Here is a 22,733-nt window from a genome sequence, read left to right as displayed (position 1 = left end):
AGGGAAGCCGGAAGCGGTCACGGCCGAGAGCCGCGGCCCCATTGGCCGAGAGTACCGGGGGCGGGGCCGGCCCGAGCGGCGCGCGTGCTGGCATCGCGCGTGCGCTTGCGCGCGGCACGGCAACCGAACCGCGCGCGATCCGGCGGCACAGCGCGTGCGCGCCTCTGGCGGCCGGGAGGCGCCTCGCGGACACGCCCCCTACCGGCCACGCCCCTTATAGACCGTGCCCCTTATAGGCCGTGCCCCCTACAGACCGTGCCCCCTACAGACCGTGCCCCCTACAGACCGTGCCCCTTATAGACCGTGCCCCCTACAGACCGTGCCCCCTACAGACCGTGCCCCCTATAGGCCGTGCCCCTACAGACCGTGCCCCCTACAGACCGTGCCCCTACAGACCGTGCCCCCTACAGACCGTGCTCCTTATAGACCGTGCTCCTTATAGACCGTGCCCCCTACAGACCGTGCCCCCTACAGACCGTGCCCCTACAGACCGTGCCCCCTACAGACCGTGCCCCCTACAGACCGTGCTCCTTATAGGCCGTGCTCCTTATAGGCCGTGCCCCTACAGACCGTGCCCCCTACAGACCGTGCCCCCTACAGACCGTGCCCCTTATAGACCGTGCCCCCTACAGACCGTGCCCCCTACAGACCGTGCCCCCTACAGACCGTGCCCCCTACAGACCGTGCTCCTTATAGGCCGTGCCCCTACAGACCGTGCCCCCTACAGACCGTGCCCCTTATAGACCGTGCCCCCTACAGACCGTGCCCCCTATAGACCGTGCCCCCTACAGACCGTGCCCCCTACAGACCGTGCCCCCTACAGACCGTGCCCCCTATAGACCGTGCCCCCTACAGACCGTGCCTCCTATAGACCGTGCCCCCTACAGACCGTGCCCCCTACAGACCGTGCCCCCTACAGACCGTGCCCCTTATAGACCGTGCCCTGGTCCCACCTTCGCTCGGCCCCGATTTTGGCTTGACTCGGGTTCGGCACTGCTCGGATTGGGTTCAGGCTCGGCACGGCTCGCGTGGACTCAGCCCGGCCCTTTTTCGGGCTCGGTCCCTTCCATGGGCGCATCTCCGTCCCGCTGTTCCGGTCGCTTCCTGCTGGTATCTCCTGCACCTTCCTGCGGCCCCCACAATCTCGTAGGCACGATGCCGTGCCCACCAGCTCACACCCAGTGAGCTCCAAGGGGCCACAGCCCCTGCCCAGTGCCCCCCCGTCCATCCCCCCAGCCCAGGGGCAGACTCTGGTCTGTCTGGAAGGTGCTGCCAGTTCAGAGGCCACATAGAAGGGACAGCCCAGGTCACGAAATGCTTTGTGACTGGGCAGTCCACACCGCAATCCCCATCTGGCCCCGGCACGGGGGGGACAACGATCCGAAGTTGCAAAGGGTTTACGAAGAGGGGTCTGAGTCTACCACAGTAGGGGGTCCTAGCCACATGGGGCCAGCTGGAAGCACAGCATGACCTCACCGTTTCCTTCCCTGGAACACTATGGCAGTAACTATCAGCATCAGCCTCAAAACTAGCACCTCCCCAAGGCAGAAAGCTCAGGCCCCAGCAGGTCTTTGGCAGCTTTTTACATTTCAGCACTTTGATATTGTTCCAATAAAGTTTGTTTTTAAAAAGTCAACATAAAAAAACTTATTCCCTTGCCCGAACAGGCAACATTCAGTACCGCCCAGCTGGGCCCAATGCAGGTCCACAAACGTGGTGTGCACAGCCTGTGGCGTGAGGCGCAGCAGGGACCATGGTCCCCTCAGGAGCTCCTTGCTGCTTGGGATGCTCAGAAGTCCGTCCAGCTGGTGGATCTGGGGTGCGCAGCATCCCTCCTCAGTTCATGAACTGGGTATAGCCCTCTGCCCCAGTGACAATGACATCCATCCAGATGCGCATGGCCTCGGCTGAGGGTGCCACCATGTAGTAGAGTCGGTCGTGGGTCTTGACACAGAAAGTGAGCGCAGGGTTGGGGCTCTGGAGGGGAGGATGGAATCAGCACTCTGGCCCCCTCTGAGCAGCAGCAATCCCTTCCTTGTCCCCCCACAAAACCCAGCAGTGGGGTCCTGCCCTTGGCAGGAAGGAAAGCTGGCACCATTAGGGGCCATGGAGCACTGCAGGAGCATCCCTGGCATGCACTGCCGTACTACCTCCTACCTGCGTGACAGAGGACAACGCAGGAGAATGGGGATGCCCGTGGCGGGTCCCAGTGGACACGGGAGCAGGGGCAGTGCCTGGCTCTCACCTTTGCAGCACTGCGGAGGTGGTCATAGTAAACCTCTTCAATGGCTTGAAAGTAGATAACACCCTTCAGCTTCGTCTCATGTTTATCTGCCCAAGAGAGGGAACCGTTGTCGACTGTGGGCGATGGCGTGGGGAGGGGATGTGAGGCAGCATAGGGACTCACCCACGTAGTATGAGAGGGTGCGCTTCATGCGGTCAAAGACAAACCAACGCTTCTTCCAAGATTTGATCTTCCCGCCCATTTTGACCAGGTAGCCCTTGCACATCTTCTCTGTCAGGATGACGTGGTAGCAGGTGTCAATGTTGTGGCCTGACGACTCGATGTGCAGCCGCAGGTTGAAATCCTCCTTGCGGATGGGGAGGTACCGTGTCAGGGGACGAGCCTGGAAAAGCAACACAGCCCTGCAAAGCCCACCAATGGTGACAAGACCCACGTCCCCCCACTGCGAGCTGGGACATCAGTAGCAAGCTGCGTGTGCCTCACTGTCCAGGCTGGGAGAGGGGGGATGGCAGCCGGCCTCACACCTGTGAGAAGTGCTTCTCCCGCAGTTTGACCTCCTTCTCCACCAGCTTCTGCCGGCGCACAGTCTCGTCCTGCAGTCGGCGTTCGAGCTGCTCCCGGCGCCAGCGCTCATCCTCCAGCGCCTGTTGACGCAGCTCCATTTCCCTCTCCTGCCAGCACACACAGGCGTTCAGCCCCAAGGACTGGGGACCTGCTTGCCGTCCAGCTGTGGTGCTGGTGCCCCCACTCACCCGGGATTCCATCAACCGCGACTTCTCCTCGTGTGCCTCCTTCAGCATCTTCTCCATCTCCTCAATCTTCCCTGTCTCCATCCCGCTGGCACTGCAAGACAGCCGCAGCTGCTGCCCCAGCAGGAAGGACCTTGAGCCAGCAGCACACCAGCAGAGCAGGCTGTCCTCTGGCCAGACGAGCTGGCCCCAGGGTTACCTGGAGATGTTGTCAGGGGAGCATGCAGAGTTGTTGCCGAGGGAGATGCTGGTCTCCATGCTGTCTGAGCTCTCCAGGCTGAGTGTGTCGTATGCGTGGTCCAGCTCCTCAGCCCGGGGCCCGGCACCATGGGGCCGGTGGTGGTGGAGGATGGAGTGGTGCACGAGCCGGGGGAAGGCAGTGGGAAAGGGGGGCTGCCCATGCAGGGCTTCCCACTGGGACTGTGCCTCAGCAGCTGCTTTCTGCTTCAGCTCTGCAAGCCTCCGTTTCTGCTCCTCAATCACCTGCTGACCTGTGCCATGGGAAGGTGACAACGTCAAGTTAAATGTGCCACATTCAGAGCTGCATCGATGGTGGACGAGGCGGGGTGGCACAGGCAGAAGACACTATAGGCACTGCTGGAGCCACGAAGGCATGGTAGGGGCAGAGGTGGGAGCTGCTGTCACAGCTCTCTGGCAGGCACAGCAATCTGTCTGGGCAGGAGCAGGGGGGCACATGCGCCAGGCTGGTAGGAACAGGCTGAGCAAAGCATTAGCGGGTTAGGGATGCACAGGGCTGTCCCTAAGCAGATGTCAATATGCACCTGGGGTCCTGGACCGGTCATGCCCCTCTTATATATGGCAGAAGGTGCCAGCAAACAGCCATGCTGCTGCCTCTGGGCTGCCTTAGGCAGTCCAAGTCACCCCACATCTCTACCTGGTGGATCGCCTGGCTGCAAGGGCTCTGCTGGGAGCAGCTCAGCTGGAGACAGGCCGTCAGGTGGAGGGGTCAGGAGGAAAGAGAGGGGGGAAAAGCAAGAGACCATGAGAGAGGCACTGCATCCTGCCAGAGCACTGCTGCTGCTGCCACCCTCAGCCAGGCTCCCTTCTCCATTGGCCAAGTGGCAGCAGGGATAGTGTCTCCCGAAGTCCCACCACCCCATACAGCCAGGACGCAGAGCCAGAGCTCACCCTTCTGCTGCAGGGCCAGCTGGCGCTTGGTCTCGATGTCCTGCAGCGTGGCCACCAGGTTGCGGGACAGGCTGCCCGCCGGGCTTGGGGGGCCCTGGGCAGGACAGCAGTTGGTCAGCCGCAAGGATGGGGATGGGGGCTGGCACCAGGCATGTGTGAGCCATGGCCAGGGTGCCTGGGTCCCCCTGGCAGCCATACCTTGGGTGAGGGGCTACACTCCAGCATGGAGAGGTTGAGCTGTGAGGACGAGGGGGTCCCACTCTTCATCCGAGGGGTGAGGACACCAGCACCACCCTCTGTTTTTGCGCGGTAGACCTGAGCACAGAGACGCAGATGTGAGAGATACGTGGGGGAACTGCACCCTGGACAGATGGCTCGTCTGTCAGCAGGGCTGAGCCCTGCTCACCCTCCCCAGATCCTGCTCTGTGTTGGTGCCATCCTGGCAGGGATGCAGGCAAGAGAAAGCAGAGATTGCCTGCCCTAGGCCACAGGTCTGCTCTGCCTTTGCCTGCTGTGGCAGACAGGGCCCCAGCAGCACTCAGGGTACAGGGTCCACAGGAATATTCCCACAATGCCCCACTTTTGCCGCAAGCAGCGGCCCCAAAGCCTGAACCTCGGCAGCAGGTAGTCAGGATTACCTGGAGAGCCTTGTGAGAGGAGTGAGCTTTAGCTGGAAGTGGAGGAGGGGAAGAAGAAGGAGAGACAGAGGAAGAGGAGGTCTCAAAGCCAGCCATAACCTCCTGGTACCACTTCTCTAAATCAAGAGCCGGGAGACACACAGGGCCTCCCAACAGCTGCTGCTCCATCTGGAGAGAGAGGCTGCATGAGAAAGGATGAAGGACAAATGCAGAAAGAGGGACAGATGCACAGAGAAGAGGCTGGAGCATCCCTGGCTGTGCCTGCACCATTCCCCCAGAACTTAACGTGCAGACCCCTGGGTATCCTGCACACTCCCTGGCTAAGTCCCAGCAGCTGTAGGAGCCATTTGCTGTTCACGAGGACATGAGAACTGATCAAGCACAGAGACCCCCTGCCCTGGGGGCAGTGGAGCACCAGGCAGAACAGCCACGGGTGTGCGGACTGTCAAGAGCCCAAGCTGCTGCTCAGCTCCATCTGCAGCTCAGCCCTTCCCGTGCATCTCCATCACCTCCCAGGGAGAGTGCAAGGGGCCAGAGGGGGGGAAACAGGGCACCAACCTCTGCAGAGACGAAGGGAGAAGGGAGAGATGGAAGAGGAGGAGCACTGCCTGAGGATGAAGGAGCCGGAGGGGTACAGCCCAGCAGGGAAGCAGCAGGGGTGTGGAGGCTGCCCAGGATACCCGAGAGTTGCTCAATGGTCACATACTGGGCAGAGAGAAGCAGATTAAACCAGAAGAAGAGCAAGGGCAAGCAGGCACAGAGGAACGAGCAGGCAGCTCCAACCCCCAAAGGAGGGTTCATTGTCCTGGGAGGAAAAGCAGTTGGTGCTGCAGCCACCCTGGTGCTGGGCACTGGGTCAGGTCCCTGCCTACTCTGCATCCTCCTTGCTTGGGACAAGCAGCCAGGACTGCATCCAACAGACAAAAAGGCTGCCCTCCCACTGCTGGGCACCCACTCTGCTCCCGAACTCTGCCACTACATCCAGAGCAGGCAAGAAGTGCACCCCAGCAAGGAGACTGGGCAGCTTGAGCCTTTGCTCCCCACTCAGCTGCAGCCAGACAAGTGTCCTGACCCCAGAGAGATGTGGGCTCCAAGCACCAAGGCACACAGGGAGGCCGCGCGTCCGCAGCTTCCTCACTGCCTGGGATGCAGCGGGCAACCCGAGGGAGCAAACTTGAGCATGCTCTGGGGCAGGTACCTCATCGGCTGTGGGAGGTACAGCAAGCAAGAAAGAGCGCTGAGTGGCAGCGGGGGCAGCAGCAGAAGCTTTAGTGTCCAGGCTGGGGCCATGTGCATTACTGCAGAACCTGAAAACGTCAGACAGCCTCATGTACTCCTAGAAATCCACGGCAAGGGAGAAGGAGAAGAGTTAGACCCGTGTGCTGGCATCATGGCACTGACTGCATAGTGGGAACAAACCTCCCTGTGCCTTCATGCCCCAGCACTGTCTCCCCAACCCTGCCCTGCTGCCCATGGTGTCCCCAGTGTGCAGCACCGTGCGGGAAGCATGGTGCTCGAGCTGGGCTGGGTGTGCTGGCACCCATCTTGCCCTAGCCCTCAGCACAGCTTTGCTGAGTGCCTACAAGGGACAGGGATGCCTCAGGGTCTTGTACGGTCACTGGCCACAAGTCCTCCCTAGAGCAGCAGCACTGGATGAGGCACCTCAAGCTGTGCTACCAGCTTAAAATCCACTTCCTCGTCCTTTCTGAACCAAACATGCTAAAGCTGGGGACTTGCTCTTATTTTGGGAAAGCCAGGCTAGCAGGACCCTACAGGATGCTGTCAGGAGGTGCCCAGCCAGATGGCCAGCAGTGGGCTAGGGGGAAGCACAGGGATGCCTGTGCCCCACAGCGCTGCACCGGGATTAAAACAGAGGGCAGCAGCAGCAGGAACTGGGATCCTCTGTGGGCTCAGGAGAGCACCTGGAATCGAGGATTGAGTGTTAATGAGCACAGCCAGAGAGCTATATGATAAGTGCCCCAGCCATGCTGCTGTGGGGCTGTCTTGCTGCCTGGGAGTGACATCAGTACACAAAAGGGGTCTCAGCCAAGGAGGAGTAAGCGAGCAAGCACATGCAGCTAGTCCCTCTAGTTAGTTACCTCTTGTGCCTTGGGGTAGGAGTAGGTGGCAGGAGAAGCTAAGGAGGCAGCTGCTGTTGGCAGGGGGCTCAGGGGCTTAGTTCCCTCCAACAGCTCATAAGTTTCTGAGGTGTGGAGGGTCTCCTGTTGAAGGAGAAAGATCACGTAGGCAAGGTGGGCACAGACAGCAAGGTGGCAGCAGCAGCAGGAGTCCCACTTCAGTCAGGCATGAGGGGAGTCTGCCATCCTGTGCCTCTTCCCAGCAGCAGGTCAGGCAGCACCACAGCCCCTGAGGGCATCATGGTTCTGGCTCCCCATTCAGAGCCACAAGCAGGGTAACGGGCAACTCACTTCCACCTAGAAGTCCCCTGTACCAGCACCAAGACACCCCCATGCTTGCTCTCCAGCAAGGATGGGACCCCAGGCAGTGCTGTCCTATGTGCTGCTCTGTTGCATTTCCTTCCCTCCCTCCCAACCTCTGGAGCCCACAGAGAGACTTTGAGCAGCTGGAAGCACCTGGCTCTGGTCAGAAGGTACTTGGGAACATAGAAACTGCTGCAGAGCAAAGCTAGTGGTGCACAAGGCTCGTCCTCACTCGCAACAGCAGCTTAGGAAAGCAGCTCTACGCACCATAGCCCCCTCGACCCACTTACCTCTCGGAGAGCCGAGGACATTCTGGGGAAGCTCCTGCCACCTGTGACGAGCTGATACCGCCTCTCCAGAGACACGAGCTTCTCCTTCTCCTGTGCATGGGGTGACAGATCAGAGGCAGCTGATGGTTACTGGCGCCCCATGGCCGGTCACCCCCCAAGCTCACCCTGCCTGCCAGCAACCTGGAAAGAGCTGGAATGATCTTGTCCCCTGCCTCGAGCACCCTCAGGAGCACACAATCATGGCATTACCTTCTGCAGGAGCTGCAGGATGCTGCTCCGTTCCCTGGCCAGGCGCTCGGCCTCCTGGGCACTCTGAAACCGAATCTGGGCAGCCTGGGCATCCAGGGCAGCCACTCTCTCCTGAGGAGCAGGCAGTAGAGATGAGGTGGCTGTTGATGAGCCATGGGATGCTGCCTGGCCATGCCAGACCCAGCCACACTGGACCTACTGCCCCTCCACCCTTACCTTCCTGCGGGCAATGCTACGGTGGCACTCAGCCCGGCTCTGCAGGAGCTGCTGGCCTCGTGCCTCGTGCTCCTCTTCGAGGTGGCTCTCCCGCTCCAGCTGCTGGAACTCCAGATCCTCAAACAGCTTGGCCTCCGTCTCCAGTGCCTCTGCCTCCTTTGAACACACAAGAGCACCATGAGTGGATCAGTCCCACTGGATGGGCACCTCTGCATCCTGCAGGCAGGTCTCCCCCAGCAAAACCTCCTGCCATGTCTCCACATCCTACTGGTGCTGGCCAGGAACAAGAGCTGGTGGCCAAGCCTGTCCCCTGTGCCTGGTGTGGGCAGGCAGGCAGTTTTGCCTTCTGCTGGGCACCAGAAACATGAGAGATACTGACAGGAGTGTCTGCTGTCAGAAGAAGGCAATGGAGGCACCCAGTATTGGCCAGAACAGAGCAGTCACCCCCATGAGATGAGTTTGCCACAGCCAGGGGCTTTGCCAGCCCCTGGAGACCAGCTGCCCCTGCTGAACCACATATGGGCTAAAGCCGTGCCCTGACATATAGCAAAACACCATGTGCCAGCATAACCACCAACATGCAACACTGTGCCACCAAGCCTACAGGTGGCAAAGCCCCCACAGACGAGCACCATGCTGGACAAACTCCTGTGTGCCCTTCCAGCCTTCAGGCAGCGACAGCACGTGGCAGCCCTCAGCTCCGGGCCTGCTGGTGCCACCCTGGCCGCCACTGCACCATGCACCCCATGGAGATGTGTTTCATCCTGCTCTGTGAGCCGGGCAGCCAGTGCTCTTGTGGCACAGTGCTGATGTGGTGGCTCCTGAGGGCTCCCACACACAGACACTGCTCCATTGCCCCCCTGCCCACTATACACCAGAGCCTCCTCCAGCATGTGGGTGCCTGGCTGGAGCAGGCTGTGGCTATGTGGGTTTATTTGGGGAGGCACCAGCCATGGGCTGGGGAAAGTCAACCACTTCCAGAAAACACCGGATAATAGGAAAAAGTGCTGAGGACTAGTAGTAACATAGATCAACATCACTGTGTAAATAAACGTTCTCAGGAAAGAGCTGGAGGCAGGCAGATGAAGATGCAGCAGCCCCCAAGACTCCCCAGCCTTTGCAGGGCAGGGTCCATGCTCGTGCCCTGCCCGGTCCCGAGGAGCTCTGCCGAGCCGGTCCCGAGGAGCTCTGCCGAGCCGGTCCCGCGCCCCGGGCCCGGGCGAGCGGCAAGCTTACCAGGACGATGGTGCCCGGTGCCAGCCGCCTCCAGCCCGGGTGCGACGCTCCCAGTGCGGCCCCGGCTGGCAGGGAAGAGCTGGCCTAAGCTGGAGCGGAGGGAGGTGGGCCATGGTCCGGGAGGGGTGGGGGGAGACACTGACCCTTCGCATCTGCTCCCGCAATTGCTCCCGCATTGACTCGGGGCACTTATCAAGGTGGCTCTTCGACTCATGGTAAAGCGCCCGGAGTTGCTCTAGCTCCTTCCTTTCAGCATCAACCTTTGCCCTTTCCTGAATCAGGGGAGAACAAGACAAAACAAAAAGAAAAAGGAAAAAAAAAAAGAAAGAAGAGAGAAAACACACATCTCAAATGGGCGCCATGCAGAAGCTGTGAGTTAGAGAGGAGCTCAGCTGGAGACAGAGTGGGCTCAGGAGAAGGAGCATCATGGCAGCTACAGGGGGATCGAGAGATCAAGAGACACAGGAGCTGGGGCCAGGCAGTGTTAGAGCGGTTACAGCCAAACCTTGACCTCAGCTTTGTGTTTCCAAAAACAAACTTGCAGGCAGCAGAAAGATCAATGCTGACAGCATGGTTAATGTCATCCCAATCCTGCACACAGCTGCATCACATGCACCCTCTGAATAACCACTAGCTGGCTTTGTTAACTGCTACTCAGGATACTGCCAGTTAGGAACGGAATGAACTGGCCCTGAGTGCAGCCTGAGGGCATGGACCACCCTCATCCATCAGAAGGAGAGGGTTGCCCACGGGGCAGCAGTGAAAACAGGAGGCTGTGGTCCAGCAAGATCTACTCAGGCTATGCTGAGTCAGCAGCAGAGTAGACACTTGCTCCTGGGCCTGGGATGAGGGGCCTGGCCACAGGAGCAGTAAAATGGGGCCAGCAACACTGGACAGGCATAGGGGAACCACCTCCTGCAGGTCTGGCAGTACCATACAGGGGCTTGGCATTGAGAAATGCTTGCTGCAAGGAATCCTGTGCTCCACACAGATGGGACATCATGAAAAGGGCTATGAGGGGACATGCTGGCAGGGAGGCAAGGCTGGCACAGGCAGGTGCCCGAGGAGAGGAGCTGTGGATTGCCTGGGGGCTCCTGAACATGCAGAGTTATCAGAGGTGATGGCAGAGTTCAGAGCAGGCACTGTTAGTGCGAGTAGTGCAGGTGGGTTAGGAAAGTGGGCGGTTAGGTCAGCAGAGAGGTTGGGAGAGGGCTTTCCCTGGCTCTACATTAGGCTGTCCCTGGCTACAGAAGATGCCTACAAAGGGCTGGAAGACCAAAACCAGAACAAAACAGCCAAATGCTGCAGGAGCACTGCTGGCAGGCACCAATGGCTGCTCTGCCTGGCCACAGGCACCCCAACAGCCCCGGCACCCACAGCCATGGGGCTGGCCAGACCCCGAGGGACGCTGGTGCCACATCATGGTGGCACAGAGCTGCTGGTGGGACCCCGGCATAGGCTGCAGAGGGACAATGACTTCAGGCAGCAGGCAACCGAATCCCAGCATCTCTTCTGCCACAGAGCAGCTTGTCCAAGGCCATGCCACATTGCCTGCAAGGCTGTGGGATAACCAGCAACCAGCAGCTGGGATAAATGTGCCACACACGCAGCATCATGGGTGCCTTCAAGCAGTAACTGCACCACAGACAACATCATGGGAAAGGGGACCAGGACCCCCTCCTAAAGCCACCAAGTTAAACAGTGGTTTCCCAGCCACCTCCATCAAGCTGAACGCTACAGCAACAGCTGCCATCACACAGGAAGGTGCAGCAGAGTGAGGTGACTTGCTGCAAGACACAGTTCCCTAGCAAGGGCAGGTAATGGGGAGTGCCAAGGCCTCTGCTTTGGCACTGCCCACCACAGGCAGCAGCCATCCGGAAAGCCTCACACCAGTCTCGCTGCCAGAGCAACAGGCAGCAGCCAAAATGCTTCCTGAGCATTGGCCCTGCTCTCCTCCAGCAGGGCTGTTTGACCAACCCCAGGCAGACAGACCGATCCTCCCACAACGCACACCACAGGGGCTGCTCCCAAAAGCCTCTGTGGAGCCCAGGGTCTGGAGAACATGTCCGCATGAGAATGCTGCAGCACTGGCTGTGAGTGCCAGGGAGGGTATGGTACAGCTGGTGACAACAGGAACCTGTGACTGGGCTCACCTTGTCCCGCTCCTTGCGGATGCTGGCGTCCAGGCTGGAGAGCTTCTCCTGCAGCTGCTGCACTGCTTCCTGCTCCTGCCGCAGCCGCAACACCTCTGATTCCCGCTCACCCTGCAGCAGTGCCCGCTCCATCTCTGCCTGGACAGTCAAAGCAATATCAGGATGGCTGCTCCAGCTGGATCTAGCTCATACCCTTAGGATTCAGTGCTGACTGGTGAGGGCAGCAAGCAGCAAGGGACCCAGCAGTGTCCCCTGACCCCTAACCTCTCGTGACGTCTCCTGCAGCTGCTGCTCCAGCTCCTTGACACGGCCCTTCAGCTGGTCCAGGCGTCCGAGGACGCTGGCGCGCTCCTCCTCCAGCCGCTGCGCCTCCTTGGCCCGGGGGCCTGTCAGCTTCTCGTGCTGTGGAGAGGACCAGTTAGCATGGCACAGCATGGCATGGCATGGTGCAGAATGGCACAGCTGTCCCCTCACCTCGTGGTGGGTACTCTCAGTGCTGCTGCACTCCTCCTTCAGGTTCTCCTCATCCGACCTCTCCAGGATCTCCCTCTGCTGCAGCTCTTCGACAGCATGGCCCAGAGCCATGGCACCCCTGGGCACCCACCGGCCAGCATCTGTGTCACCAGCCAGGAGCCTGTGCACGTCACCTGGCTCAGTGCCATCTGTCTTGGTGTACTCAGCACAGAGGTTCAGGATGGTCTCCAGGCGCTGCCGCTCCTGTGGGGAAGAATGGTCAGCAAGGTACCCATCCAGCACATGCTGTGGCAGGAGCAGACGGAACCCCGTGACAATGGTGGCCACCAGAATACGGGCCCGCACGCTGGGATGGGCAGCCAACATTACAAAGTGCAATGCAGCCAGCTCGACCCCACACCAGAACCAGGCACTCGATGTGCTGGGATCTTGAGACAGACTAATTACAGGCAGCAGTGGCTGCCGAGTGCCTCCGCTATTTCCAGGCGGTGACTCATGCTGCCTGCACCAGGCGTGAGTCAGAGCTGAGCAAACAGGGCCCTGGCGGCTCGGCCTGCAGGACTGGCAGAGACACCGCAAACCTCACCCAGGCAGATGCCATCTCCATAAAAACTCCATCAGCCCTAAACCGATGTCCACAATGTCCACAGAGCCATGGCACCACCACCAGCAGATGGGCCCTGGCAGGGATGGACAAGATATGGGGAGTTTTGCAAAGGCAGGGCCACCACCGTTTTGGCCAGCAGCCCTGGGGCCATGCTGGCCCCAGGCAGCTTCCACAGGCTGCTGTAACTTGGGGGCTTTGTATTCCTGGAGAGCTGCTGAGCACCGATGGCTGCTCCTGGCCATAATACCCCTGGATAAGCCAGCAGCCTGGCAGTTGTGGCAAATCCCCAAAAGGAAAAGGCCAGGTTTTAAAGCAGCAAATGACAAAAGGTATTTGCAACGGGGGTGTCCCACACTCAAATGTGTCCCCTCCCAGCCCCAAGGCTCACCAGGCGCTCCATCTCCTGCTCCCGAACCCGCTCCTGCCGCTGCCGCCGATGGTACTCCAGCAGTTCGTCCTCATTGTCACTGATCTCAGTGATGCTATTCTTGCGCTCCCGTGATCCTGCTGGCAGCCGTGGGTTCCCCAAAGGCTTCCTGGGGGTGCGGGGGCTCTGCTGGGGCGAGGGCACAGCTGGGGAGCCCAGCCCATATGTTGGGCTCAGGCAACTACTGAAACTGGGACGGCGTGCGGGGTTCTCTGCCAGCAGTGGGGGTGAGGGGCCCCCAGCACCTTTCGACTCCTCTGGGCCCTTGAGCCTGGCACGAGGACTGCCAGGCACTTCCCTGCCCAGCCGGGGCTGTGGGGAGGGGGTGTCAGGGGCTGCCCGAGGGCTGGCAGCCCGGCGTGACAAGGAGGGGCTCAGGGGAGGCAGCTCCCGCATGCTCTCAATGTTCCTCCGGGCCACCCGTGGGCTCTCGGGTGGCTGCAACCGGGCCTCTGGGACTGCCCTGCTGGTGGGCTGCCGGCTGGGTGCCAGAGAGTCCCGTGGCTCCCGGAAGGGACTGGGGGGCCGCTCCTGCAGGGCCACCCGTGGCCGCGGCACCACCCTGGGTGTTAGCCAAGGGCTGCCCCCACGGTGGTCCCCGAGCCTCTCAGCTGGCCAAGGCTCACTGGAACCCCCACCAGGCAGAGTGGGTGGCTGCACAGTGTGGTTGTAACTGGAGGAGCGAAGTGGGACGAGGGGGGGCACGGCTGGGCCCTGCTCTTGGCTGCTGAGTGAGGGGCTGGTGTAGCTGCCGCTGCTGGCCGGGGAGGAGAGGGGAGAGAAGTTCTCATAGCTGGAGCCCCCTGAGGCGGCCCCAGGGCTGGGTGGAGGGGACAGGAGGCAGCGCCCACCCCCATTCACCACAGGGGAGAGGGGGGATCGGCTGCAGGCAGGTGGCTTCTGGATGCCAGGGGATGCCGACTCCTCCAGCACCAGCGAGTCCATGATGTCCTGCAGATCCTTCTCGATGGAGCTGACAAGGGAGCTGTGGCTGTGACACCCACGTTCTGACAGCTGGTGGCCACCATTCACCTGGGCCTCGGATTCTGCAGGGAAACACAGGAGCAGGCATCAGTGTGGCGTGACTGCGCCGCAGCCCCTGCCTGGGCTGGGTCCTACAGGGCAGCCTGGCATCATTCTTCCACGCAGCCTTGTAGAGTCAGAGCTGGATTGCAGCCTCTCTTCACTGCACCCCGAGCTGCCTGCACCCCGCTGCCACCCGTTCCCACTCGGGCTGCCGGGCCAGGGAGGAGGCCGGAATCCTGCTAGCCCCATCACCCAGGAGACAGAAACCTGAGAGTATGGCCCAGCCGCCATCCTTGCATCACAGACCCCAGCTCCACTCCCTGGAAAGCAGCTGCCCGCACCCACCACTTGCCCCCTGCACTCTCTGGCTTCCCAGCAAGGGGTCAGAGATACAATAGCCAAAAGCTGCTGACCTGCAGCGCGTCCGGACCCACCACGTTGCCTGCAGCCCCCCTGCACCCTGGCCAGGGTGCCCCTGCCTGGGCTGCCCCGTCCTCCCTGCGTAGCACCGATGTGCCTGTCACTCAGGGAACGAGCGAATCGCAGCAGGCGCGGAGCCCAGCCAGGACAGCGTGCCACCCAGGCTGCGTCACCCCCTGGCACCCAGCAGCTCCCCCATGGCAGCTGGCACTGCCTTCATGCCTGGAAAGATGCGCCGCAGCCCTGTCCATGTGATCCCACCCAGTCCCGTGTGGCAGAGAGTGACCACGCAGGGCGCACACGGGATGCTGCATGGTTGCATGATGCTCCTCGGGCACAGCACCTCCCCGCGTCCCTCCTCACGCCCCCCAGCTGCAGGCATGCTGCCTTCCCAACACACACGTGGCACGGGAAGGCTGCCAAGCTCCTCTCCCCGTGCCAGGGCGTGCTGGTTGGGGCAGGGAGAAGGGCTACCAGCCCAGGCATCAGTGCTGGAGATTTGGACATCCCCCGGAACTGGGCACAGTACTGGCACCTGGCCCATTGCTCCACGGACAGGCAGACACAGCAAGATAAGCTCATGAGATGAAGGACAGGAGCTCGGGAAATGGCCTTCACAGCCCCAGCACATAAACACCTTCTTTCAGGCAGCCAGGGGGGCTCCGACGGGCGATGGCTCTGCCATGGCCAGGCTCGCCAGAAGTGAAAGCCACACCTCAGTGCCCCCACAGTCACCCTCTTTGAGGTGATATCAATCATTAACAAATGCCAGTGCAGCTGCCATACCATGCTGAGCTGATGGATGGCACACCTGCAGCCAGGTGTGAGCCTCACTCCTGAATACAACAGGACAGGGCTGTGAGAGCATTGGGCACTGCGAAGGCTGATGGCATGGGTCAGGGAGCACCTCAGCATCTGCCCTGCCCCACCTGGGACAAGGGGGGACACCTACTTGCTGGTAGCCCATAGACAGCTGCTGGGCTTCTGCCCCCCGCTGGGATCATGCTCTTAATCCACTTGGCCTCAGCAGGGTGGTTGAAGCGGAGGAAGGTGGCCTGGCCCAGGCAGATGGTGCACCCTTGGGAGAGAGGAGAGAGAGGTCAGCTACTAGCCAGCAACATCAGAGTGGTGCCGGAGAGCGCAGGGAAGCAGTCGGGCATTGCTGGCCCTGAGATGCACCCTCGGGAGGGGAGCGGGCTCCTGCTGTCAGCAGAGGCTTAGGGGGAGGCTGAAATCCAGGTCACTCCCCGGCAGCTGCCGGCAGCGCATCTCAGGCGCAGGCACAGCTGGGGTCCCCGCCAGGGGCCGCGGGGAGTTGGCGGCGCTCCAGGGCTTGCGTGGCTGCCAGCTGCAGACAAGACAGCTCCTGTCCCTGCTTGAAAAGCGTCTCTTCTTGGCCCAAAGCAGCAGCCCGCTTGGGGCAAGGCTGCCAAGCAGCCCTGAGGGGTAAGGCACCTCAGAAAGGGGAGCAGAGCCCTGGGCCGCCCGCTGTCCGTTCACCTGCTGCCCGTGGTGCTGGGGAGGCATGTGCTCGCAGCGTGGAGCATCAGGCGGCTAGAGGGCGGGGTGCTGCCGACACACCCCACGTTGAAGCGCCTGCCAGGGCCCTGGGGAGAGGCTCGCTCCGTACCAACAGCCGCTGCTGAAAATCCCTCGCCGGAGGGGACGTGTGTTTTGGAGCACTCGTCAGCCCAGCTCGCAGCAAGGTGAGCGAGAGGCAGTACAGATTAACTGCCATTGCCGTCGCGGGGGCCTGGTTCCCCTGTCTGAGCGCCAGGGTGGAACGCCGTCCTGCTCGCCCCGGCTGAACGAGGGCAATCCTGCTTCCAGGGGGCAATGCCGCCGCCCAGCCCGGCAACTGCTGCCCCGGAGAGATGCATCACTGCCCCGTGCCGGCACCAGTGGAGCCACAGGTCGCCCGGCAAAGCGAGTAACCAACCAACAAACTGCACCCAGAGTGTCGGCCTGACAGCCCCGCAGTTCATCCCGCTGTAGCCTTGCACAGATGCTGTCCCTGCTCTGTCGTGTCCCTGCCTGCCCCCGCGGGCAGGAGGATGAGCAGCTCGGCTGACCCCTGCCTGCACCCCGCAGCCTACCATGGCCCTCAGTGCCTGCTGTGGTACCAGCGGGACCTGGCAGGACTCCGCGGACCGTCGCGCCCGGAGCCTTCTCCGGCGGCCACGTGGCTCCCATTGTCCCCCGCGGAGACGCCCGCAGCAGCGCCCACGCGGGTGGGTCCCCCCTCCCGGGAGGGACGGGGCCGGCGCGGGGGGGCTGCAGCGCCACCGCCTGCGAGGGGCACCGTGGCTTTGTGACCCAAGGAGGAACGGGAGCGAACCTCCCGCCCGGCGCGGACACGCGTGGCCCGCAGCCCCGCACTCACCTCGCCACCGCCGCCGCCGCCGCCGCCGCCGCCCGGGCAGCGCCGCACCGCCCCCGGGGAGGGGCCGGAGGCCGGGCCTCACCCGCCCCGCCCGAGGGTCCTCCCCGGGAAGCGAGACACGGGCTGTGGCGGGGCGGGGATCGCGTGGGAAGGGCCTGAGGCTTTGTCCACGCTCCCTAAAGCGGCCATGGTGGGGCCGGCCGGGTCTAAGCCCTGTAGCCACGCAGGCAGACCGGCAGTGTCCCGGCAGCCATCCGTCGGGAGGACACCCGAGATGTTTTCCTCTGTCATCTCCCTTCCCAAAGTCGGCTCAGCATCTCTGCTGTTCCTCAAAGCCCGCCTGGGTCTCTCCATTCCCACCTCGCTTGATAACACGCAGCAAAGCCAGCTCTCAAAACTGTGCCAGGACCTGACAGGTTCCCACCACAAAGCACAGAGGCCAGGAGTATGCCAGCTGGGCTATGCAGTTACAGGATGGGTCCGCAAACACCCCCACACTCAACGGCACAACTCCACGGGCAAAGGCTCCGGTGAACCACAGCCTGCTCCTACCTTGGGTGAGGTGCATGGGCCGCTGGAGTGGCACACCGTCGATGGCACAGGCGTTGCCACAGGGATGCAGGGTGAGTGTCCCTCGCACGTTCTCGATGTAGCAGTGCTGGGGCGCCAGCCCGGGGCCCTGCAGGACGATGTCTGTCGCAGCCGTGCCAATGGTGGTCCTCCCTGCCAGCAGAGAGGGCGTCTCAGTGTCTCTGTCACCAGCGTGCCCGTGGAGATCGAGATCCCCTGGCACTCACCTTCCTCCAGGGGCAGGAGTGTGATGGCAGTGCTGAGCCGGCCGCTGCCCAGGCTCACCAAATGCGGCTTCTCTGTCTGCACTTTAAGCCCCTTGCCCGTGTCGATCAGGTCCAGGGGGCTGTTCTGTAGGAGGAGAGGGAGGGATGCTCACAGCTCCCACAGCTGCAGCCCACTCCCCTGCACTGTCCACCTGGCTGGGCTGCTCCAAAATGGCCACATAACCAGGGTCAATGCCCAGGCACAGCCACACGCCAGCAGGACTGTCCAGCAGCAAGACGCAGGAGAGGAGGGCTCTCCTGCCTGTGCTGCCTATCCCGGCAAGCAGAGATGAGCTGCCACGGGAGCTGGAGATCCCTGGGGCTTGGGCTGCATCTAAGAGGATCCAAGCTGCCAGCCGCTTAGCTCAATGGGCTTTGCTGACGATCCCGTAATAGGATTTGCTGAGACTGAGGAGAGGCTGGAGTGCAGCACCAGTGCCGGTGGTAGGGCTGGCTGCAGAGGACTCCCAGCCAGATTCCCCTGTTCCCACAGAGAAGAGGTCCTGTGATCCTGCATGCTCACCTGGATGACAGTCTGGACTCTGTGGATTGGGCTGGTGGGGGTCCTGCCAGATGCCTCCATGGTGCCTTCTTGGAGACGTTGGATGGTACTGGACACGGGCTGCCAGCAGAAACAGAGAACGGCAGTACAAGTGACCACACTGGGCATGGCCTTTATGCATTTTCCCTGCATATCCCGGACAGCAGCCTGAGCACAAACCCTACCCATTCCAAACTAGCATTTGCCACCAAGAGGATTACCATCCTGTGCTCCTGTCTTCATCACACCAGCAGCTGCCTGAAGCCTGTGAGCATCCCTGCCTGCCGAGGCATGCATCCTACCTAGGCACACATCCCCATCCATCCAGGGAGACCCATGCATGTGCCAGGCGTCGGGACAAGACACAGTCCCAGAAGGAAAACGACACATGGGCTCAGTTTTGGAGACGTGGTGTTGGAAATACATGCTTTAAACGCCAAGAGCAGCCAGACCCCAATGTCTGCCAGTGGAAAAAGACACACAAGCACAGGTTCTGCCTGTCCCCAGCAACACCTGCCTGCCATGCATGGCACACCTGGGCACCCCTGTGCATGCCACCAGTGACCAACTCTGGCACCCAGGCACACGCCTCTGCTTCCACGCAGCCCAGCAACAGCTCATGGTGCCCAAGTCCGGCTGAGTGCTCCATATCCCTGCCCATGTGGCCCACAGGCCTGCGGGACGGCACGCAGGGCCACCACCCATGGAGCAGCCATGCTGCCACACATTCTCTGCGTGAGTGGGAGGCAACTTGAGGAGGAACAATTTCCGTCACCCGGCGCTCACGCCGTGTCGGATGCTCCGGGGATCTAAATTTGCCGTCTGCTGCTCCCCACGTCCCTCCCTTCCGCCCTGGACTAGCTGACTGGGGCTTAACCCTTCCCGGGCAGTGTAGATAGGAAGTACTCCATCCCCGTTAGGGGACGCCGGTCCCGGGGCCGCCAGGAGGAGCCCCCGGCTCGGCTCCCGCCAGCATCGCCCACTGTCCCGCCAGCCCCCGGAGGGACCCCCCCGCTCGGCCAGCACTGGGCTCAGCTGCGGGGGCGAGTGAACGGCTATTACAGACTGTGGAAAAAATGAAACGCTGGAAAACACCAGGCGTGGGATCCAGGACTGGGATGAAGCCCAGGCGTCTCCTGCAACACCAGGACTGGCCGCCCCACAGCAAGGGCTCCGTGGGGACCACAGCCACACCACGTGGGATGGGGACAGCTCAGATGGAGCAGGGGGAGCGCAGAGATAAGGTACCCCGAGAGTAGTTCACAAGCGCTCACCGGCTGCCGAGGCAGGATCCCTGCTCTCCCTTACCTGCCACCTGGTCCTGGTGCCGAGCGGGACCCTCCGCGGCAGGGTGCCCATGTTCCCCAGGCACTGGGGTGCTGCGCTTCCCAGCATCTGGAGACCCCGCAGCCCAGCCGAGCCCCTGCCCCTCACACCCACATACCGTCACACTGTTCAGGAAGGAGGAAAAGCCAGGAGGGGACAGGCTGCTACATAGGAAGGGAGCGGGGCCAGAGTGGGATCTTGCGCCGGTGTTAACCCCTTCCCAGCACGGCTGTACTGGTGAGACCTAGTGAGAACCATGGGGGACCCGCATCCCGGCCACTTGGGGGATTGTCTCCGATTCTGCCCCCCTCCTGCTGCCCAAACTCTCCACCCAACACCCCCCACTCCACAGGCAGCCCTGCCTGCCCATGAGCTGGAGGGTGACCCTGGCATCCCTTGGCTTCCCGATGCCCCCAGTCCCACCGCAGCATTGCCCTCCAACAGAGCCCCTCACCTGGCTCGTCAACACACAGGGAACGCCTGCCGCCACCCCAGCCCGTCCTGCCGGGGATGCAGCCCCTCTCCAGCCGGCTCTGCTGTAGGAATGCGGGGCGGGAGCGCGGCCGCCCCAGCCGGCGCCCCACTGCTCGGGCGGACAAGGCGGCCTTTCTTCTCCCGCCGCCGCCTGCAGAACGCGCCGCTTGTTCCCGCCGTGGGAAGCGGTGAAGGCAGCAAATGCCAAGGGGTCGGGCTCAGTTACCACCAAACAGCCCACGGTCCTCGTGCATCCCGCGCAGGGCTGCCTACTCAGCCCCGGCCTCCTGGAAGACAAAAGCCCCTTTCTCCACCTGGTACAGCCAAAAGCCTCACCTGGGAGGACGCCCAGCCCCACCGCTGCAGGGGCCCTGCTAATGCAGTGCAGGCTGCACAGAGACATGCTGCCCTACCGTGCTCCCGGGGAGCCCCTGCATCCCACTGCCCACAGGCTGCAATCTGCCTGCCTGCCCCAAGCCCACTTGGGCAGGGGTGCTCTGGGGGTCCACTCCTGCCTGGTCTGCTGTTGCTCACCAAGACCCACCCGCGGCACGGCACATCCTGACTCACCCCACATCAGGTACCAGCAGACCCCAGAGCTGCACTGTGCGCCACTGGCCAGGACACGGCCAGGGCATGGGCATTCAGCCCGTGCTCGTGAAGGAGCACAGCCTGGCAGGCCCTGCCATGCAGTGTCAGCCAGGCTGGGATGAAGCAACAGCATGTCAGAGGCAGGCGCATGGCACCCCCTTGCATGGTCTCTCATCCCCACTTATGGCTGGCTGGATGAGTCATGGGAGGAAGCCTGAGTGGCCGAGCTAATGGGTGCACGCTGTGGAGCATCGCAGCCTCCAGCCAACTTGGCTGCCTGTTTGCTCCCCATCTGCTAATGTACTTAGGGTGCGCTCACCCCTTCCCACACCCTCTGACCTGGTAAACAACCGGCCCTTCCGCCGGCAGCTGGGAAGGGGGAGCCTGTCTCCTGCACAAAGCCAGAGGCGGGTGAGGAGCCTGCTCCTGGCCGCTTCCTCCCGGCCTGGGGCTGACAACTGAGCGGGGGTGGGGGAGACCCAGCCAGTCCCACCCCACCCAGTCGAGGGATGGTGGGGGCTGCATTGCTGTTGCTGCGACAACGCCATGATCCTGGCAATAACACCACCATAAATCAGCCACCGGACAGCCCCGGCGGGAGCCGAGGAATCCTGGCCACACCCGCTGATTTCATCGCTCCCCCGCAAAGTGCTCCCGCACCACCGCGGCACAGCTGTGCTCCGGCCGAGGGCCTGCCGGCATCACGCCTCAGGGTCTCCACAGACTGGGGGATGCCCACCATGTGCTCAGGTCGGGGAGGGCGTGCAGCCCCGCCTACAGCACCCAGCACTCCCAGAGGCGAGCCAGCTCCAAGGGCCGGTGAGCCATACAGAAACCCAAACACTGCTGCAGCTCAAGCACTGACCCCAGCATTAGCACGTGCCTCCGGACACCACAGCACAGACACAAGCTCCAGACCCCTCACAAGACTGCACAATGGAGAGCTGCTCCTCAAAATGCTCTCATATCAAAAAGACAATTTCTCACCTGCAGGCCAGAGGCTCGGCTCAGCAAGGAGCATCTGCAACCTCCCGCTAATGACATCTTGGGGACCATGACGCAGGATGGGTTTGGTGGGTCTTGAATCGAATCCCTGACACAAACCCATCACCCAGCCCTTTGTTTGCTGGGAGAGGGGTGGGATGAACCTCACCTGTCCAAATCAGGCATTGGTCACTCTCCTCTTTCTGGCTGCCAGCAAGGACCCCTTGCCATGTAATCCTGTGGTTCCATCCCCCTGCATGGCACCCTGCCCCTGCTGCCCCACATGTACCAACATATGGCAGCACACAGCAAACCCAAATGTACGAGGAGTTACGAAAAAGTACCCGGCCGTGCTGCCTTGCTACTGCCTGTGGTGCTCAGCCAGAGGACCTGCCCCCTGCAGCCTCTGCCTAGTGCTCAGAGAGGGCTGGGGGCTTGCAGGGCAGCTGGAGGAGTGGGAGAGACGGTGGCCCTTCAGCACAGCAGCTGGACCTTCTGGGACTGCCAGATTCCTCTGGCTTTCTGACAGCAGCTGAAGGGGCTGTGGCAGGAGCGTGGCAGGAAGCTGGAGTAAATAAAGTCCAGCCACAGAGCAGGGTCCAACTGTGGAGCAGGATCCAGCCAGGCCAGTACCGTTCCCAGGCTCCCCAAGAGGTGTTGGACACAGCCAAGCACCGTCTTCTCCTGTGACTGCCCACGAGCTGCAGCAGGATTTGGGGACAGAAGAACCTTCTCTGGCTGCCTTACCACACCAAGCTGCTCTCAGAGCTCCCACACCAGCAAACGCACCACTGACGTGGACAACCGGATCTGGTCCCACCCACACACCACCAAAACATTCTGCAATGATTGGTTTTATGGGTGACCGTGTTTTTCCTACTTCCCTGTCTGCAGCTCCTTCCTTGCACCCCTCCTAGGGCGCCCCATACCTGGCCCCAACACGGGCCAAGTCAGCTGAGCTCCTTTCTCTTGCCCCCACCATGTCCCAACGCTGCCCCTGAAGCACTGGGGGTGTCCTTGCGCTACAAGACACACCGACCTCAGCCTCACACGCTCCCCAAGGGCCGTGGTCACCTGAGGCACAAATGGGGGCTGTCCCACCCCATGCCAGCGGCTGCTCACCTTCACTTCCCTGGTCCCTTCCCGCTCTCTGCCGCCGCTCCGCTGTCCACCACTGCCGGCCTCGGCGTGTCCCCGCCCCAGCCGGTGTCGACACGTCCCGCCCCCGCATGGCCAGGGCTGACCCGTCCCGGCTCCGGAAGGATCTCACGACCCCCA

General features: G+C 62.0%; 1 protein-coding gene across 9 annotated transcripts; it reads right to left on the bottom strand.

The window, feature by feature from the left end:
- Positions 1 to 1,568: 1,568 nt before the first annotated feature.
- Positions 1,569 to 22,714, bottom strand: PHLDB1 (pleckstrin homology like domain family B member 1). 9 transcript variants are annotated; one of them, XM_032133686.1, is made up of 27 exons: positions 20,451 to 20,725; positions 19,861 to 20,167; positions 18,063 to 18,161; positions 17,501 to 17,624; positions 17,256 to 17,426; positions 15,273 to 15,398; positions 12,836 to 13,920; positions 11,841 to 12,083; positions 11,631 to 11,768; positions 11,367 to 11,504; positions 9,357 to 9,485; positions 7,978 to 8,133; positions 7,762 to 7,872; positions 7,513 to 7,602; positions 6,881 to 7,003; positions 5,980 to 6,117; positions 5,340 to 5,486; positions 4,782 to 4,949; positions 4,342 to 4,458; positions 4,144 to 4,237; positions 3,890 to 3,934; positions 3,194 to 3,485; positions 2,998 to 3,088; positions 2,770 to 2,916; positions 2,408 to 2,627; positions 2,246 to 2,331; positions 1,569 to 1,977 (listed from the first exon to the last, which is right to left on the bottom strand). In XM_032133686.1, the coding sequence occupies exons 1-27, from the start codon at positions 20,522 to 20,524 to the stop codon at positions 1,837 to 1,839; spliced, it is 4,800 nt and encodes a 1,599-aa protein (XP_031989577.1). In that variant the 5' UTR covers positions 20,525 to 20,725; the 3' UTR covers positions 1,569 to 1,836. The 9 variants fall into 9 exon arrangements, with proteins under 9 accessions (XP_031989577.1, XP_031989586.1, XP_031989579.1 ...); XM_032133695.1 differs by lacking the exons at positions 19,861 to 20,167; positions 20,451 to 20,725 and adding an exon at positions 22,578 to 22,714 and having other exon boundaries at positions 11,631 to 12,083; XM_032133688.1 differs by lacking the exons at positions 19,861 to 20,167; positions 20,451 to 20,725 and adding an exon at positions 19,389 to 19,801 and having other exon boundaries at positions 11,631 to 12,083.
- Positions 22,715 to 22,733: the final 19 nt, after the last annotated feature.

This window comes from Corvus moneduloides, chromosome 25 (genome assembly GCF_009650955.1).
Source record: "Corvus moneduloides isolate bCorMon1 chromosome 25, bCorMon1.pri, whole genome shotgun sequence".
Classification (NCBI taxonomy): domain Eukaryota; kingdom Metazoa; phylum Chordata; class Aves; order Passeriformes; family Corvidae; genus Corvus; species Corvus moneduloides.
The sequence above is the reverse complement of the archived record's forward strand: the minus strand, read 5'-3'. Positions and strand labels throughout refer to the sequence as shown.